The sequence below is a fragment of the Apostichopus japonicus genome, chromosome 9 (assembly GCF_037975245.1).
Source record: "Apostichopus japonicus isolate 1M-3 chromosome 9, ASM3797524v1, whole genome shotgun sequence".
Taxonomy (NCBI): Eukaryota; Metazoa; Echinodermata; class Holothuroidea; order Aspidochirotida; family Stichopodidae; genus Apostichopus; species Apostichopus japonicus.
Genome location: NC_092569.1, coordinates 28,375,718 through 28,395,351, shown reverse-complemented (window position 1 = coordinate 28,395,351; position 19,634 = coordinate 28,375,718). Strand labels below are relative to the sequence as shown.

The 19,634-nt window shown below is 39.1% G+C and overlaps 1 protein-coding gene across 1 annotated transcript; it reads right to left on the bottom strand.

Moving 5' to 3' along the window:
* Positions 1-239: 239 nt before the first annotated feature.
* LOC139973270 (uncharacterized) lies at positions 240-18,850 on the bottom strand. Its single transcript, XM_071979825.1, has 7 exons — positions 18,091-18,850; positions 13,749-14,096; positions 10,992-11,387; positions 9,918-10,196; positions 6,190-7,101; positions 4,684-4,768; positions 240-2,615 (listed from the first exon to the last, which is right to left on the bottom strand). The coding sequence occupies exons 1-7, from the start codon at positions 18,173-18,175 to the stop codon at positions 1,757-1,759; spliced, it is 2,964 nt and encodes a 987-aa protein (XP_071835926.1). The 5' UTR covers positions 18,176-18,850; the 3' UTR covers positions 240-1,756.
* Between the last annotated feature and the right edge of the window lie 784 nt (positions 18,851-19,634).

The window sequence follows — 19,634 nt, the reverse complement described above, 5'->3', positions numbered from 1 at the left end:
TAAAATTGATATCATTTTATAATTACATAACACATTCCTTATACCTTCCATAACAGAGGTCTTACAACCATTATGAGTGATAATGCCATTGATCTAGACACCAAATAGAACGAAAAAACACACTCTGTGATTGTTTAAAATAGAACATTGTCAGTAACTAATGTTCCTGAGTTATTTCCTCTCCATTTAACATAAATTAAATTACATTGTAACAATGTAATTTATAGGTACAAAATGTGTACACTTTAGTCCATTTAATTTTGGCTACAATAATCTTGTTGAAAGTGGAATAAAGTAATAGAAAATTTTGATGTTACAGTGATAATGGGTAAATACTTCCTAAAAGGTCTTTTGAATATAATTTCAAATGATATAAAAAAGCAACAAAGAAAATTGATAATGGAAACTTGGACGGGTATGTTAATAATATATATACATTTGAAGGTCCTGTAATTTGTTGGCATATCTAGCATACTTTATGGCCGAGTCGAGCACATTAAATAACTTTAAATTATTAGTCATCTTTGAAAAATATAAATTTATGAAACCCAAGTGGCGTAAAATTAATATCTGGTGAGTTTTGGGAGGAGGGCCCTCACCCTGTGGAAAGTAAGTGACACAGTCTAGATTTAAATTCCTTTATTGACTGAAATAACAGTTATTATTTTCCAATAATACTTGTCTGTTAGACTCTGAGCAGAAACATGATTCTAAGCAGGTCAATCTAGGTCAAATATGTAGGTAGTATTGATTCTTCAATGGGAACCCCCCACACCCACCCACCCTTAGTAATGGATAAGTCCAGATTTCCCAGAATATGTCCTCTTCAAAGAAAAAACTCCACTCAAGTTTGAGTATCTATCGAAAGCCAAATTGTCAATAGTAGCATTCCTTCATCCATTTGTAGCACCATATTATAAAGTAATATATCTTTAGTTAGATCCAATCTCATGACTCACAATGTTAAAAGCAATAAGTTTATCCACTCCGTAGAAATCACAATGAAAACATAGTTTTAGAATGCCAAAGGTGCCTCAATTTGAAGGAGAGCTTGTAGCATGAACATTCTTTAGTCTTGTCACCAACTGCTTTGTACCTTTATTTACAGTAAGAACTGTTCAGTGACGTTTGATCTGAGAGTATCTGTTCGTAGCAAATTGAATGAAAGCTTGCTGTGTATGAATATTCATCACATGAGAGCTACAGTATGAATATTCACATTATAAATTCAGTATGAATATTCAATAGTCTTGTTGCCAACTGCTTTGCATCTTCAATTAAGAACTGTTCACTGACGTTTGATCAGAGAGTATCTGTCCATAGCAAATTGAATTAGAGCTTGCTGCTATGAATATTCATCACATAGAGCAACAGTATGAATATTCACATGATAGATTCAGTATGAATATTCACTATAGTCTTGTCGCCAATAGCTTTGCACCTTCATTTAAGAACTGTTCAGTGACGTTTGATCTGAGAGTATCTGTCCATAGCAAATTGAATGAGAGCTTGCTGCATAATGAATATTCATCACATAAGAGCTACAGTATGAATATTCACATGATAGATTCAGTATGAATATTCACTATAGTCTTGTCACCAACAGCTTTGCACCTTCATTTAAGAACTGTTCACTGGCGTTTGTTCTGAAAGTATCTGTCCATAGCAATTGAATGAGAGCTTGCTGCATATGAATATTCATCACATAAGAGCTACAATATGAATATTCACATGATAAATTCAGTATGAATATTCACTATAGTCTTGTCGCCAACTGCTTTGCATCTTCATCAAAGAACTGTTCACTGGCGTTTGATCTGAGTGTATCTGATTTGGAGGCAGTTGGTTTTTCATCATAGTCCAGTGTCGAATACCCGCTAACCGATAAATAACTGCTGTCGATTGTGTTTAAGTCACCGGCCTGGATAGGCAATGCCACCGCGTGTGTCCTCTTTAGTTTGGGTTTCTTGTTAATAGCTGCGTAGAGTTCAGAATGTGAAATTGCTCCCTTCGGAGTTGATGCTAATGGCTCCTTTCTTGTGGAACTGGATTTCCTAACTGGTTTTGGTAAAGTCGCTGGAGGGGTCGACGGTCCCCTGGAAGGTGTCTCTTCCCATTTCGGAGAAGTTTTTGAAGGTTTAGGTAGCGTGTAAGACCCCCTTGGTACATCCCCAAGGGGTGGTAACCTCCGGACAGCGGGGGGTGGTCGTTCCTGCCTCCTTGGCAATGTTGGAGGTCCTGATGATGGGAGAGGAGGTGGAGGAAGGGGTGGTGGTGTTGGTGGAGCACCTCCTATAGCAATGGGACTTCCTGGAGAGGCGGAAAGTTTGCCCTTTTCATCTACAGTGTCATAAGTCGTTGATTCTCTAAAAGAAGCAAACCCAGTGCGAGCTGGAGAACCACTAAAGTTAGATAAATCATCGCTGAAGGCCGGGTTATCAAATGCTGCGCCTCCTTCTTTATATGAAGGGTTAGCAAAGTTATTATTATCTGCTGAAGAGACGTGACCATTCGCATGCCCATTCATTCCGCCATTTGACTGTCCATTAATTCTCCCATTGACCTGACCGTTTGAACGCCCATGTGTAAGTCTGGTCTTATCTTGCGGCATTTTTCTAAAGTGGAATTTAAAAATGAAAAGAAAAAAAAACGGGAGATATAAAGAAAAATCAGAAACGGAAAATAATATTTCAAAACTAAACATGTCACAAAAAAATGCCGATTATTTAGAACTTGGCGCAAAAGCGGTAAATAACACTAACTTCCTCTGTAATTTGTAAACGAGGGCGCGCTTTCACTATAGGCTGTCACACTCGAGGGTTACCTGCATAATTAGCATCGAATACAAATTCTAGGTAGACGAGGGCGCACTCTTATTTTCACAGCAGGACACTGGTCTGCGCTACGTGTGGTCTATTAGGTTCTTGATCAAGACTTTACCAAAATGTTGCTAATGAAATGATATTCAGTTGTTTAAGTTCTTTCATGGATGTTGCACTCTGTTTGGCACGAAATATATATTACCCGAGAAAGCTTTACCCGAGAAAGTTAGATAATCAACGTTTAACTAGTATATATAACCTACGGTGATTTCGTAACTATAGAGAGTAACGCGAATTCTCCTAATTTTACATGTAAAAATTTGGACCTCAATTTGCTTATTTCATCCCCTTTGATTATGTGGACTTCGTCATTAGCACACATGGAGATACTTTGAAAGTAGCATAGAGAACTGCAATACAGTAACTGGTTGTTAGGGGGACATAATTACTTTCATTTGGTAAAGGAATTGAATAAGCCTTACAAGATATTCTTATTTGTGAAATTAGTAAAAGCGAGCTGCTTTAACGAAAGTGATCTCCATTAACCAAACTGCTTACACTGTAGATTGGCGCTTAATGCCCCGCCCCCCCCCCCATATTTTATATCCTTATCCACCCAACGCAACCCCAAGAGACGTGTGTAGGGGGGGGGGATTCCGCTTGTAACTCAATTTACAACTGTAATTTTCTTCATAAAAGAGGGGGGGGGGGAATAATCTGCTAGAACACATTCATATAAAGCCTTACATTTGTACATCGCATGTTAATCCCACTCATGCAAAGTAACCTATTCTGTGAGTCGTTAAAATCTTCCCCATGCTGGATATCAATTGGCCTTTGAACCCCCGCCCCACACTTTTCAATGAACCATTGCTATAGATCATCCAGTCACATTTCAGTGCATGTGAGTTTACACCTCTATCATCACTATAGGTACTTCAAGTCACGCCTTGGTGACTTTCGTGTTCTTCAATAGGGAACGATAGATCACTGCACAAGGCCATCAAATACATTGGTTTATTTACACAAAAGGGGCCCAAGTTTCGGTACTGGGTGAAGAAGTCACCTTTGTCTCCGGACGTTTTGAATTTCATGAAAGAAATTGGTCTTTCTTTTCTTTTCTTTTCTTTTTTCTTTTGACGGACGGTTTCACAATTGCCCAGTTTCGTTCATATATTCAACCATTTGGAACTTTCTTCACCGACACCCTCCCATCCTTTCACAGACAGCTCCCCTTTGCCACAAATTCACTATAATATTTATTTAAAAAAAACATTAAAAGAGCCCTATAATAGTTCCCTATGCAAACTGGCCGTCAAAATGTTAATTGCTTCAGGACAAACTGCTGTTTGAATTGCGATCACATGTAGTTACCACATATAACCACATACATCAGGGGTTCTCAGTTGAGGGCCACCGGGCCAAACTGGGCGAAAGATTTCGATCTTGGCACGAAGAAAAACGTAGGCCCTTCATTTTGCACTGGTCGTATATGTGTACCCTAAAGCCATATAGGATCGAGCATCCTACGGGCCTCCCTTGTACATTGCTCAGCATTGTAGGAAGGGGTATAGTTAGATTTCGATTGTCTGGTACGTGACTCCATGCATCCAATGTTACTGTTTTATGACTCGCGTAGAAAGAAAAAATAATAATTGAGAAAAATTAAACTACCTAGAATCGCGCCGGAATCTTCAGAATGGTAAATTTGGAAGGACAAAGGTCACGAATTGGAGAAGTCAAAGGGGGAGGGGCGCTGTGCAAGAATGTTACCGATTATCCTAAGCTAGGTAGAAAGGGGTGCATACGCATGGGGACAGGTAAGAGTGGCGTGATGTACTTATGTTCAACTGCATCTTACCTGCCACACGTGACAGCAGCTGCAAATGTCATAATGATGACGAAAAGGAAGAGACCTGCCGCCGCCAGAAGGTAAGGGAGAAGAGCTGGTGAGAGGCAGGAGAAATTACAGAGATGATAAATATCATTAAAATCAAAAATATATATATATATATATATATATCTTTTCATAAGTAAAGCATTAGTGGGCATCTTTATTCAAGAAAAACTACTTTTATATGATTCTTGTGATCACCTTACAAACTCGTTCAATTTTTTTCTTCTCATGCTACGTTTCCTATAAGTAGGTATGAGTTTCAAACTTGACAGCAAAATAACTTGGTGTAAAGGTAAGTTGGCCTGACGTTTCGATCCTAGCAGGATCTTCTTCAGAGGCTTTTTACACCTTCTCTTACGCAGGCTCTTTAGTGGATAAGCAGTTTGCTAACAGTTTTATTTTATTGGCAAAATAACTTAATTGTAAAGATCTTTTGGAATGTTGCAAGGTTCCACACATCATAATGATAAGTTAAATATATCTTAACAGATCCACTCCGTAAATTAGATGAAACTTCATGTCGCAATATTATAATACTAAATTAAATGTTACGTAAACTCTATTGAGGTGAAAAAGTGTTGTCTAACTGAGACATTTGAGCCAATCGAATACAACATTTTCTAGCCAAGAAATGTTGTGAGGTAAATAAACCGAGATGCTGTCATGCAAAACTGTAATATTGTGCTGTAAAAAAAAAATCATTACGCCGCACTCTGTGATGGGTTAAAAACTGTTTTGGGTTGAAACCATTATGTTTACCAATCGATAGAATATTTACACATCATTGATTAGACTAGACTAGATATTTTAGAGCTTGCAAGATTTTCACTGGACTTTTATCAGCGAATTATTAATAACCCTTTAAATCTACTCCAGAACATTGTGTGTCCCACATATTGAATGTTGCTAATTGCATCATTCCTGGTGCCAATTTGGTTGACTAAAGTGATAGATACAGAGAGGTTATCGTTCTAAGTTCCCTTTGCCGATTGTACCCATCGATAGTGGTACCCATCGATAGTGGTACCCATCGATTATGGTACCCATCGATGATGGTACCCATCGATAGTGGTACCCATCGATAGTGGTACCCATCGATGATGGTACCCATCGATAATATACCCATCGATTATGGTACCCATCGATGATGGTACCCATCGATGATGGTACCCATCGATAATGGTACCCATCGATGATGGTACCCATCGATGATGGTACCCATCGATGATGGTACACATCGATAATGGTACCCATCGATAGTGGTACCCATCGATGATGATACCTTTCGATAATGGTACCCATCGATAATGGTACCCATCGATGATGGTACCCATCGAAAATATACCCATCGATTATGGTACCCATCGATGATGATACCCATCGATGATGGTACCTATCGATGATGGTACCCATCTGGGTATGACGAATTCAATGGAACATGCAACTTGCAATGATGGAAAGGTATCTTACTTTTGACGGTATCTATACCACCAACATCAGGTCGTTTCGTCAGTCTAGGGATCATCGTCTGAAGTCTTGTTCGTTCCGGTTCTTCACTAGATGAAGCTGTTGTCATAGCTACGATATGCACTGAAGACGCTGTGCCGTCACTTCCTGTGACATTATTAGTTGTTGTTGTATCTGCTACAGACGCAGAGATAGTGGGCTGTGTCCCACCATTCGTTATTCCCGTGAAGCTTCTTGTAGATGCACGTGTGGTGTCTGGGGGTATTGAATGCGTCATCCGTTCAGTAGTGAGGAGGTTTGTTACCTCCTTCCCAGTTATCGTCTGGGTAGTTGGCAGACTCGATGGTGCCGCAGTACTTACCGGTCCAGCTGTAGTGACTTCCTCCGTGGCTTTCGCTGTTGTTTGTTTGTTTGTCGTAATTTGCATAACGGCACTCGACCTAACTAAAGGGGTATCGCTCACTGTTGACGGTGTATTGGTCACTATTGACGGTGTATTTGTCACTCTGGGCGGTGTATTGATCAATGTGGGCGGTGTATTGGTCAATGTGGGCGGTGTATTGGTCACTGTGGGCGGTGTATTGGTCACTGTGGGCGGTGTATTTGATAATGCTGACGGTATATTGGTCACAGTGGGCTGTGTATTGGTCACTGTGGGCGGTGTATTGGTCACTGTTGACGGTGTGTTTGTCCCCGTCGAAGGTATACGGGTACTTGCAAGATTTGTGGATGAGACCTCCAGCGAAGAACTTGTGACAGTTGACGGTGTATCTGTGACTCTTTCCGATGTAACCGCTGGCGGTTCATCTGTGACATTCGACGATACGGTTGAAATGTTCTGTGTCTGAGTAGTTTGGGTGGTATGGGCTTCAGTATTCTTCACACCGTTCGTAGAAACACGGATCGTTGGCGTGGCTGCGTTGAAAGAAGAAAAAAGAACAGTGAACACATGCGTAAAACAAACGGACATGTACACCAAGTGTATTTTAACCTTCATTTTTTTTTCATACTAGAACTAATGAGTGAGTGACATCACATTCTCTAATAAGAAAGTTGACGGAAGGTTCACAATTGACTCATATTTTTGTTAACATTGAGACTTCACGCAGTAAGTACGTTTTTAATTGTTTTAAAGTGTTAACAAATAAACCCCGTCCTTGGATACTACGAAACCGACTACCCCAGGCACCTAACATTCCGTTCAATTTATCATCAATACAGTTCCCCCACCTGGAAACAAGATAATAACTATAGTACAGCACAGCTAATGCACGATATTATTTACACTTGAACAGTTAATTCGCGACCTCTGTATACTTCACCGCTAACTATCGATCATTTACAACCATCAGGTGCCCAATTGCGTATCTCATGTAAATCGACCAACATATTAATATAATATTAAACTATGAAAACTACAATCAATATATGATCACAGCTTATAAAGCCTGCTCTTAGACTCAAATATTGATTGCGTTATATTCTATAGCAACAATGAAATTATTTGGTCGCTTTATCAAGTTGAGATGTTCATTCATTGGTGTGATAATTCTCATAAAATGCACTATAGTTAAATATAACGCTGTTGGAATGACACTACGTAACAAGGGAATCGAATAAGCCTATATGTAGAGTAGGATTTTATGTGTCCACAGTGCAGGGATAATGTTCGAGGAGTACAGTGGCCCCTTTCCCCGCCCTTTGCCAGTTTTGTGAAAACATCATAAGTGCCTCAGTCCATCTATATAAATTTACAAGCGCAACTTTTTCTTAAAGAAAATTATTCTTTATTCATGCTGTCATAGAGAAAAGGTCCCTTTGGCGAACTAGAGGATCAAAAATAGCTAAAAAGAGCTCCTTATTTTAAAAGAAAAATATAGAAAATGTGATACAAAGTGCCGATTTGCTGAAGAACATTCACAGTAGTGCTGGAAAACTGGTTTAGGGTTTCACGAGTGACAATACTTACCTGTCTCCAAGGCTACATATGCACTCTCTTATCTACCAAAACTACATGATTGGAACGTTTTGGAATGCGCCCCACTTCTCGGACACTCCTCAAAACGTTTAGAGCAAATTTTGCTGACGAAAATGCGTAGCGTTCTTCCTGGATGGTAGATACGGAAGGAGGCGTAAGTGGGCGGCGTCCCAGGGAGCGAGGGCGCAGTTCTAAACGTTCCAATGTGTAGCTCAGTAAGATGGAAAGTGCAGGTGTGGAGTGGGAGACAGGTATAAGAGAGGAGCGAACTAAATCGCCCAGTTTCCCTCCCTTCCGGATCTTAGGGATTATTCCGTCGTTTTCACCCACAAGTATAGCATGCCTCAATTTCCCCTGATGTCCCCTTTCCCTTGAAACCTTCCCTTTCCAATATCCCCCCCCCCCCTCCCCTTCCATTCCCCCGATCTCCAAGTCTCTTTAGATCGACTCCACTTCCACTGCCTCTGATCATAGTTCACTCTTTCATGTCTCCAAAACGTTTGATGGACAGCGTTGGATTTTTCGGTGAGAATATGGAAGGGGGGGGGGGTGGGGGATCTTATGACCTTATGTTAAAACCGACGGTGGTTTTGTCATGTATGACATAAGAAGGCCGTCAAAGATATGGCATTCACACCATTACATCTCCTGCAAAATGGCAAACACTAGATATTTAATCCTACTCCTCTTCAAGCATGGAACGTCAGTTATGACAAACATAACTTCTATATTCAGTGCTGTATGTTTATTCTTAATTTGTTTTGTTTTTTATATTATAGATGTATCTACGCGCTTTGCAAATGCTCTCCTTGGAAACTTTACAATTCTTATGTATAGTCATGGCTGTTATGTTTAGATACTATACATAGTACATAATCAATATATAGGACACATCTCTAACATAACGAACGTAGAGACAAACCCACGCACCGATGGAACTAAAACGGAACTATTCCTATAGGCAGGCATCTTTTACACAACATGTCAAGGCTGGTGCCTTGTTTACATTACCAGCTACTGCTGTAGTCTTGGTTTCCTTTAGTAGCAATTAACGGCAAACCAAGTCTTTATTAGACCGTCTGTCGTCAAGGTGATTTAATTAAATTTAGCTTTCTGTAAATAACGGGGATTACTAGTTGCTATTTTATTACTGAACATTCTCTGATAGTTTAAACCTATTAAGCGAAAAATAGGATCGCACATGCTTTAAGATCACAATTATAAAGGTGCATACAACGCAGTTAGAATGGAGAATTATTATTGTAGGCTAGTTGAATGGATAACCTTACAAAAGTAATAGAATAAAATTTAACTCGTTTTGCGAGTAAATAAATGAGATGAAAAAGGAACATGTTTCTGAATATCGCGATGAAATCTTCTTTCGAGATAGCAAGACATGAAGCTGACACAATTTGTACCGAAGGTATAAAAACCGAATCCAGGGCCATAAGAAATTGAAAAAAAAAAATAGAACTAAGCAGAAAAAAATTGTTGTCAGTTTACAACTATGACGTCACACATGTTTGCTTCAAGTCCACTAGGTACAAACTGTTACGCCTGCAATTATCAATACATGGAAACTCTTCGCAGGAATTCCATATTCACCAAGAAAAGAGAATTTGTACCCCTTTTCATCAGTTTAATACAAGTTAACCTTGAACTATACTGTTAAATAATAGTAGATTCGAAACGACGTTGGAGAGCTCCCCCTCCCCCCTCCCCCCCCCCCCCCTCATATTGACTCGAAACTCACCTTCTGTGCTTAAAGGTATTGTGGACCCGGCAGCGGTTGATGATATGACAGGCAGACTGGTTTCATACTTCGTAGTTATTTTCTCAGTTGATTGACTTTCAGTGGTCTTTTGTGTAGTCGCCATAGATGTCGTCGCAGCCTTTGTAGTCAGCAGAGTTGTCGTCTGTGATGGAGGCGTCGTCGTTAGTTGTATTGTTGTTCTTACTGTAGTCGTCGGTACCGTCGTAGTTGATCTTGTTGTTCTTGTTGTTGTTGACGGGGGAAGTGTTATCGTCGGATCTACGAATGTAAAATGACGTCAAATAGAACGTGAGGATCATGTGAAGTATCAGAGTAGGAATACATAGGTGTATATATACAAAGGTGTACATATAGCTCTACACATCGGTGTATTAATATGTGTGCACGTAAGGTGTATGCTATGTGTCGACATAGAATTACATATAGCTGTACATAGGCACACAGATGTACATGTAGGTGTACACATTGATGTAAACATACATAGGCGGATACATATCTCTACATATACATACATAGGTGTATTCATACTGACTTTGTACACATAACATGTACACACAGAGACGAATACATATAGGTTTGCACATAGTATTAACATATAAATACATATAGCTGTACATGTGGGTGTACACATTGATGTATACATACCTAGGTGGATCCATAGCTCTACATATACATACATAGGTGTATTCATACTGTATGTGTACACATAACATGTACACGTAGGGATATACGCATAGGTGTACACATAGTATGAACATAGAAATACATATAGCTCTACACACAGGCACACAGATGTACATGTAGGTGTACATGTAGGTGTATATATAGGTCTACACATACGTGTATTCATATATAAATACATAGATGTACACGTTAGGTATGTTACAGGGGGTGCAATGGTAAACTGGTACCAATACGCATAGAATACAAAACTACGGTATTCTTGTAAGTAACACACGCAATGGACTGTCGAAAAGAATTTTTTAACACTTTAAGTCACTAAATGCACTATACCTAACAAACCGACTTAAAAACCGAAAACCGGCTTCTTACCTGGACAAACGACATTAAGACCATTCCCTGTCCATTCACCTTCCTCACTACATTTCAAGTTATAGTATGTCGCAAAGGCTTTCCCAGAATCAATGGTGCAAATATACAAGAAGGAATCTCCAGCCAAATACACCGTTTTAGGACCTCCGATACGGATTTCACCGAACATCGGCACCGGGGGATCTGAACACCGACGGGTACATGTTGGGAGAGACACGTTCCAGCCTCCCGTTAACTGACATAGTAGTGCACTGGATCCCTCCTGGAGGTATCCTTCGGGGCAAGCATCTCCGTATGAGAGTATGGATCCACCGGAGAACACCGGATCGATAGGCGATACATTGGCGGCGTTGTCAACGTAACCGGGATGAAAGCAAGCAGAGCCTATGATTGGAACTTTGAAAGAGAGAAAAAACCAAAACTACAGTAAGAGATGTTTCCCGAGAGGTACGTAGGGCGGTAATGAAAAACTTAGCATGCATAGACTCTGGAAGTGTGACCTGATTAATTCTCAGATAATATTGCAGGGGCCCTACCCCCCTACCTGCACCGCGTAAGATATGTCACATGGGTTCTATTCGTAGGTTGGCATGTGCTATACATTTATGAGTAGTCAAATGTATTTCAGAATACATAAAAATCAATGTGTTCCTGATACGTCAACTGCCGTAAAGTAGTTAATTCCGTTATAGACATAATATGTCCATTTATGTTTTTATTTAAAGCCAACTTACGTTACCCCTATCAGCATAGTGGACTAACCTACAAAGTTTCAGCTGCATGGACTATTGTATAGGGGGTTAACAATTTCTTAACCAAACACAACATATTTTAAAATTTTATGACATGTTAACTACGGTACATAATATTATCAACATTTAATAATTTAATAATACCAAGCACAATTTTAATATTCCTTGGATGAGTTATTCTACCTGTTGAATGTTTTTTTCCCCTCTAACATTGAACAACAGTGCCGACCCTACGATTTTAAATAGCAAAATTTCTCTGGCCAAAGGATTTGTACCAACAAAGTCTTCGGCTTTGAGTACATCGTTTCTGTGTGTCGCATTGTTGAACTAATCTAACAAGAATAGTAATTGCCGACTTTGCAATCTGACTTTGCAATTAGGGATCATCGGACAACTCTCTTGTCTGATGATTGCTCAAATTGTGAAACTCTGAGTAACAATTATTTTGGAAATATTCTGATCGATAAAAACGCATGTAGACACATGAAATGGTAGAATGAGAAGGAGGGGCAATGACCGGGGAGCCGGTTATAGAGGGCGCACAGTGTTTAAGGGTTACCAAGGACATTATAGGCACGGTAGAAGGGGTGCTAAGGTTGTGAGGAGACAGGTAAGCGAGGAACGAAGTAAATCTCTGGGTAACAATTACTAGTAATTTGGTCTTTTGTGAGTGTTATAATCAAGATGTGCGATCTGTAAGTCTTGCACATAATACCAAACGTGGCCGAACATGTGCGGCTTTTATTGAGGTTTACTGACAAAGGTTTTAGACTACATTCGTGACAATTATTAAAACCAGTAACCTCTAGGTTATCAGACCGTATTATAACCTTTTCAATCTCTTTAAAATAGCTGAAGGCTGAATGTGCTTTGTCCATATTTTGATTTGAATAAAAGAGCAGACTCTCCTTTCAGCTTCAAATAAACTCCTGTTTCTCTCGGTTCTGTACGGAAGCGTAGAAGGTACATATAAATTGACGTTTTATGAAATGCAGAAAACTCGTCAATATGACAAGAAGTTGACAGTTTTTGTTTTGACGATATATTCTAAATCGTCAAAGTGTCGCAAATCTGAAAAATTACGGTGTTGCCGTGCTTGAACTCGCGATGATGACAAAAATATGAAAATTGACGTTTTGACGACATCATAAATAATCGTCGAAATGTCAAAACTCTGAAAATTTACGGCGTTTAGTCGAAATGCATCGAGTCGTCAAAATGTCAACAATTTGAAAACTGACTTTTTGTCGAGAAGAATGACCGTCAAAATGAAGAAAAATCGGGAAACTTTGTCGAGATGCATCTCGCCAAATCCTAAATTTTCAGATATTTTCAATATTGACGAGATAAATTGCATCTCGTCAAAAACGTCAATTCCCAGATGTGCTTAAGTTACTATTGGTCGACAAAATGTTAATTTTCAGATTCTTGTCATTTTGACGAATGATTGCATCTCATCAAAACGTCAATTGGCATGTCCTTTCTACGCTTCCGTATAAATATCATCAAATTTAAACGAGCGAGGCATAATTGGCTGGAATGGGAATCAAAACCAGTATAACTTTGGAATTAACACTAAGATTCTCTACAAACTGCATTTGCTAGACAGACTTCAGATGTTGACCATCTCCATCCCTCCTAAAGAATATTATTGTAGAGTGGATATGTATTAGGACAGCCGTGAACACCATAAGGATTGGGCGACAAATCGCCACCTATTACCCAAAATACGTCACCGAGCCCCATTTCTTGAAGTCTCCATTTTCCGGAAGTGCATATTATGGATAAATAGTTTGCATTCAATATTTCCCTTGGTTTCCCCTAAATCGACCCCGGGCCCTGGTAGAGTATCCTTCATTCCTGACAGCACCCCCCCCCCCTCCTCCAACTCCCTTCGTCAGGTCTTACCAGACCCATTTTCCAACTTGGGATAGTCTATAAACCACAAACATATACAACACAATACATACACTGTATGAATGCTACAAGCCATACTATATCTCACCAGGTATTTCATATACGTCCATACGGTATTCGCCACCGCATAACTGCGTACTATTTCCAGTACACGGATAGTCACAAAAAAGCGCCTGCCCTCCAACATCATACTGCGAAAAATCACCGCCACAAAAGCACTGTCTACCAGCTTGTAGCGAGTAAAAGCGGAAATTCTGCGCCTCGCAGATGGACCTACAGAGTTCAAGGGTCATTTTACTGTTACTTTGACAGTAGGGTTGACCTAGGCTGCAGTCGTTAACGCACTCTTGGTTGACCGCTTCACTCTTAGGACAGAAGATGAGGTCAGAAAGCACACGGTCGTTGGCGTTGTCCCAAAAGCATCCTCTGTAGAAATCTGTAAAATATATTTAATAAATATGTATGTAAACTGTTGATTTTGGTTATGTTTGGTAAAATACCGGTGCTGTAGGCAGTGTGCATCAAGGCGGTGGCATTTGAAGCAGCGAGGCTTAGCAAATCGGGAGGTTCCGGGTTCGATACCCGGCCAGGTCATAATAAGGTGGTGTTTTTTATCCAAGAGCAATCTACGGTTTTCTCATGTGAAATGACTCCAAATTTGAGATAAAATGTTAAATTGGAAGCCACCCGACGTGTAAGTTGTAATCCATAGGCCCTTGCAGGTTTCTCCCACATTTGCGGTCGCTTTAGCCCCATTTTCTTGCCGAATGCCGTGCAAATTCCAGTTTTCTATTTCCACGCAGTTTAATATTATAGGTATGCTATATATTTACTTGTCATACATATTATTAATTTAGTCCCCAGAATAAGTCAGCTATAAAACTACACACTTTCAGTTTTGCTTTCGAGTACATTATTTTCAATACACTCGGAAAAGAATCTGGATTCGGGACTATATGCGAAGTATTTCAGAATTTGCTTAAAGGTGGCTGTTAAAAGGGTGGGGTGGCTGGGGGTGGATATCCTCAACAAACGAGTTATTAACGATTCATTTCGGAACAGATCCTTTTATATCACAAGCACACGTTAAGTGCATAGGCTTTTATCCGTTTGCTTCATTAACAAGCCGTCGAAACATTTTCTAATTGTACACCTTGACTCATGATCTGATATTTAATGAATAGGAGAGGGTTAAAATGTAATAATCACCTAACGAAATACACACAATATACCATAAAGATCAGACAATTTTCACACTAGTTTGATATGTTTACTCAAGTCACGTGATGAATCAATATACGTTTACACTTCTAAATGCACGATCTCTTCGCCGGACCGTTTATATACCTTTGGTGCCTGATACCGACGTTATTACTGGAAGAGCGGACAACATGTTTACCTACTAAAGTAATATGAACATATATAGTGGTGTACCATAACCACACCTCCAAACTAGTGTTGACCTGAATGTTCCCAAGAAAACAAAACAAAAACTCGAGATGTTTGGCTAAAAACGTAAATTGTTTAAAAGCAAACCTTTCTAAAATCATATAAACATCATCGTTTTAGTATATCATTCTAGCATTTTGTTTTTGTGTTCACAGCGTCATTGTATTCCTAGACACCTTTCTTTTCCTTTCTCATAACTTGTATGCTCTTTCCAATAATAGTCCTATACGTAACCTATTACACAACTCCCATTGAAATCTGCTTAAGGCTCCCTTTGTTTTGAAGGTTTAGGAATTTTGTCAAGTGAGATTTTGGAGATTCCACCTTGAGACAAAAACATCAAATCGTTAGTCGCACATTAATGTTGGCAGGTATTGTAGCCTATATATGCCTTACTTTGGATAACAGTGATATACCAAACAGTACAGTTTGAATATGACACAGAAACTGTATCAAGTTCCGACTATTGACCGTTTTTGGTTTTTAATTTAATTTAAATTTTAATACCTCAACGGTCTAGAAAGAACCACATTAAATATTCGAAGTATACATACGGTAGGCCATATATACAGTATTGTTGGGATGATACGTGTGCATATAGGTAATTTCATTACTGGTTATTATTATTGGTATTCCATATGATGTGCATATGGCTCAGCACACTTCATATCAGTCGTTCAAATGGTAGGCTATATGTTATGTGCATAGACCAAACCTACAGTATAGGTACCACTCCGTTAAGTTTCCATATGGGCAGAGGTGTTTGGGCCCGTCTTAGGATTACCGCATAAAAGTGCATACAAGTTTGTGCAATGTGCCATCTTGATTCGCATTGTTAGGTGGACAGCACAAACACCTGGCTGCTAAAAGTACCAGGGACTATAGCTCGGTCCCTATAGTTACCCATCCAAGTAAAGAGATCACGTGACTATACATCGTGCAAATGAGAGTAAGCTCTTTTTTGTGTGGCGTGTATCATCTATGTTCGATGGAGCGCAAAACTTTTGAGTAACACAAAAAACACTGTATCACCTATAGCATAAACAGCATGGACTAACACAACGAGAGCGAAATGGGCGACTTTTTCTTAAACAAAAATAGACTTGTATCTCACCTTTCTATAACTTCTCCCTCGTCTCACGTGACAAATTCTTAATAATAATAATAATAATAATAATAATGTCAATATAGTACTTAATAATCAGGCAGTTATTTCAGCGACCACGGGTGTGAGAAAAGGCCGCGAGAGCTTATGGATTACTACTTTCACGTCGGGTGGCTTCCTACTCAACATCTTAACTCAAATTCTGAATCATTCTTGTAGAGTTATATTTTATGAAAAGTTTATTTCCGTTTTTTATGTTAACCGTGAACAATGTAAACAATCAAAAGTTCCTGCCTCTACAGTCACAATCAGTGAATCGTTAATATCCCAATGGGCTCAATTATTACTATAAGCCTAACCTGATCATTACAGAATGTTAAAAGAAAGTCAGTAATATCAGTCTTGAAGCTAGCCTAATTGTAACCACAATATCTTATTGCGTAATTAAGTCTTTGTAGACTTAACGCATCGTGTATTGTATGCAGCGTAATGCAAGTGTGTGGAGTTTTACGTGATTGTATTGTATACATGTGGAGCAGGTATATAGGTTTACTGTATAAAGAAACCGTACGGGTAACAGTTTCTGTATATGGTGCAAACTAGATGGTGTTATATTATGTGGTGTTATGGTGCTCTAGATCCAGTTTATACATTATATATGCAACTATAGTACGTTAGACATTCTTGTAAAACATCTGGAAGATTACGTGAACCTCTGCCTGGTCACAATGATCATGCATGTTGTAGGCTATTGAGTGAAAATTTATGTAATTCTAGCAGGCAAAAATTATTTCTTTGAAAGTTAAACAGAGTACCCCATCCCCACTCCACCCTCGGGCTCCTTCCCTAGCACCTCATTTATGGACACTACCACCCCCTCAATTTTCCTACCAAGCACACACAGAGCAGGTTGCTCGCATGCCAGAAAATTGGGTGTTTTGTTTCAAACAATTACGCATTAACCCTCTACTATTTGTCAAATGGCGAAAACAACTGGCGACCCCATTCATGTGTGTATGGTTGAGTTCTACATCAGTTGGGACCGTTTGTAAACTAAACATGAAATGTTATCTCCAAGACGTGGTGTAGGCCTTAGGTGATTTCTTTTTATTTAAGTTTTGGTTTTTATGGTGTTTCAAATAGCAACAAAATATATTGATAAGAAATAAATAAACGAGACCATGGAAAGCTGAAACACCCTTTTTAAATAGTCAAAAATACTGAAAGAAGTTTGCTTCACTTGCCTCTCGCCCACTCGACTGGACACTTTTTCACCCCCCCCCCCCCCGCCCTAACCCCTATGTCGCCACCACCCCACTGATGAATAAAGTAACTCAGGCAGCTGTAAGGTTGACAAATTAGAACTCTTCCAATAACGTTACTTTTCCGTTGTGTTTTTTTTTTCTCAGTAAAGAGCACTACAGTAACATTATCTTATGTCACAGTCCCGATAAGTAACATCCATGAAAATAAATGCATCGATTGTTACTACCTGTAGAGTATATACTATGGCCATAAAACAGGTGCATTGTCTTTGTTAGGCTATAATGTGTTACATACCACAATCATGAATACTTAGGCTTAATGTGAGTAAGAACAATCACAACGACAACTGACATGAACAGTATACATCATCAAGGCAACACGTCCATGGCATTATATTTTCACATGAAGCACAGTTATATTAAAAAGGCAATTTAAACAATGAACGTTATTATTAGAACACAAGACACATTGCTCGTTAATTCTTGTCTAATAATCTAATTCAAAATTGTGTAAGCCAAATTATGAAATGTTATCGGTAACAGACCTTCGGAGCACATTACAGGTAAAATGTTAGTATCAATGCTTGAATTATCATTTATTGAGGACTTACCTGTATCGACACCTCTTATTCCATGGCACGTTCTTAGGCTGGCGAAGATTATGACTGGTATTACAAATAAAGTTACGTAGCCCATGTTACTTCCTTAAACTGTCCGACAAGAGATTAGTAAAACAAAAAAAAAACACAAACACAAGCAAGAAATATCAATTGTAGTAAAAATGCGATGTTTCTCTAACGAAAAAGCTTCCAAAATAACTCAGTCGCTACAACCCTTACATGACAACGTCGTTTTGGTGACCTTTTCTACATCGGTGACGTTTCATACAGAAAAGGTTATCTCTTCCCGAGACTGACTGAAGACAACATTTTGTTTTCTTTACATCTCAGCAATATTATGATATGGTTAACGTGTTAATGCTTCCTTCCAGAGAGATAATAAAATGTCCTGTTGACTATAGTGTCCCAAATTCTCCTCCAACAAAAAAATAAGATAAGAAGGTCAAATGTTTTAGACTAATAAAGACTTTTCCTTGCTGTTTCACGAAATTCAAGCACAGTATACGTTCAGCCTGTTTAAGAATGAACTGAAGAAAACAGCCATTACATCCACAGCGAAAGGTTCATTCTTTTCTACATGGACTGATGAATAGTCGGAGAACCTTCTTATCCTCCTTGCAAAGAGAAACTTGCCTTTTGCCATTTATTCCCGTTAGACTCAAAACATTGAATTCGCTCCGTGTCTATTCAGTGTATTGAAAGAGAGTCAACAACTTTCTATTGTTATGATGATCGATGAAGCGAGTGCTACTGACGGGGTTCCATAAAGTGGGTGAGGATGCTATTCAATGTATGCGGCAGGACTCTATTGTATAGTTTGTATAACAAATAAAACCAATTTATTGGATAGAGGAATGTGTCTAAACGCGTCATCACTCGACTTGATTTAAGTCGTTTGAAGTGCAAAGGGAAATAATGAGGGTACCGCGGACTCTCCAATCAGATATTAATGCAATGGAATGGTCCTTTAATAAATGGATACAGTTTTCAAGCAGTCTTATCAAAGATTGGTAATACCGTAGCGGGCGGAAATTATTCTTATGGTAGGCTCTCTTTAAAACTATTTGAATGTAAGAAGGCATGACGGGCTTTCAAAACATATGATTGTGAAAGAGCATCACGGGTTACCTGTAAGAACATATGAATGTGAGAGGGCATGGCGGGCTACCTGTAAGAACATATGAATGTGAGAGGGCATGGCGGGCTGCGAATATTTTTTTCCCAAACTGAACTGACACTGAAATTATTTCCTCGATTCTGATTGGTTATCAGCGAGCACGTGATATACTTTAGTTTTCAACATGGATCCTCCATAATCTGTCGATATCAGTATGATCAACACATTCAAATTCAAGATATTAACATTAGCAACTTTCCAGAAGTTTTAGTAGGTATATTTGAACGAAAGTATAGAGTGAAGCAACTATTCCCAACTACTGCGCCCATTATAGGCAGTCCTCGTTCGTTTGTTTACTCGCTTGACTCCGCTCTACACAACACATACATGTAATGTAGCCTATTGTACTGTGTATAGT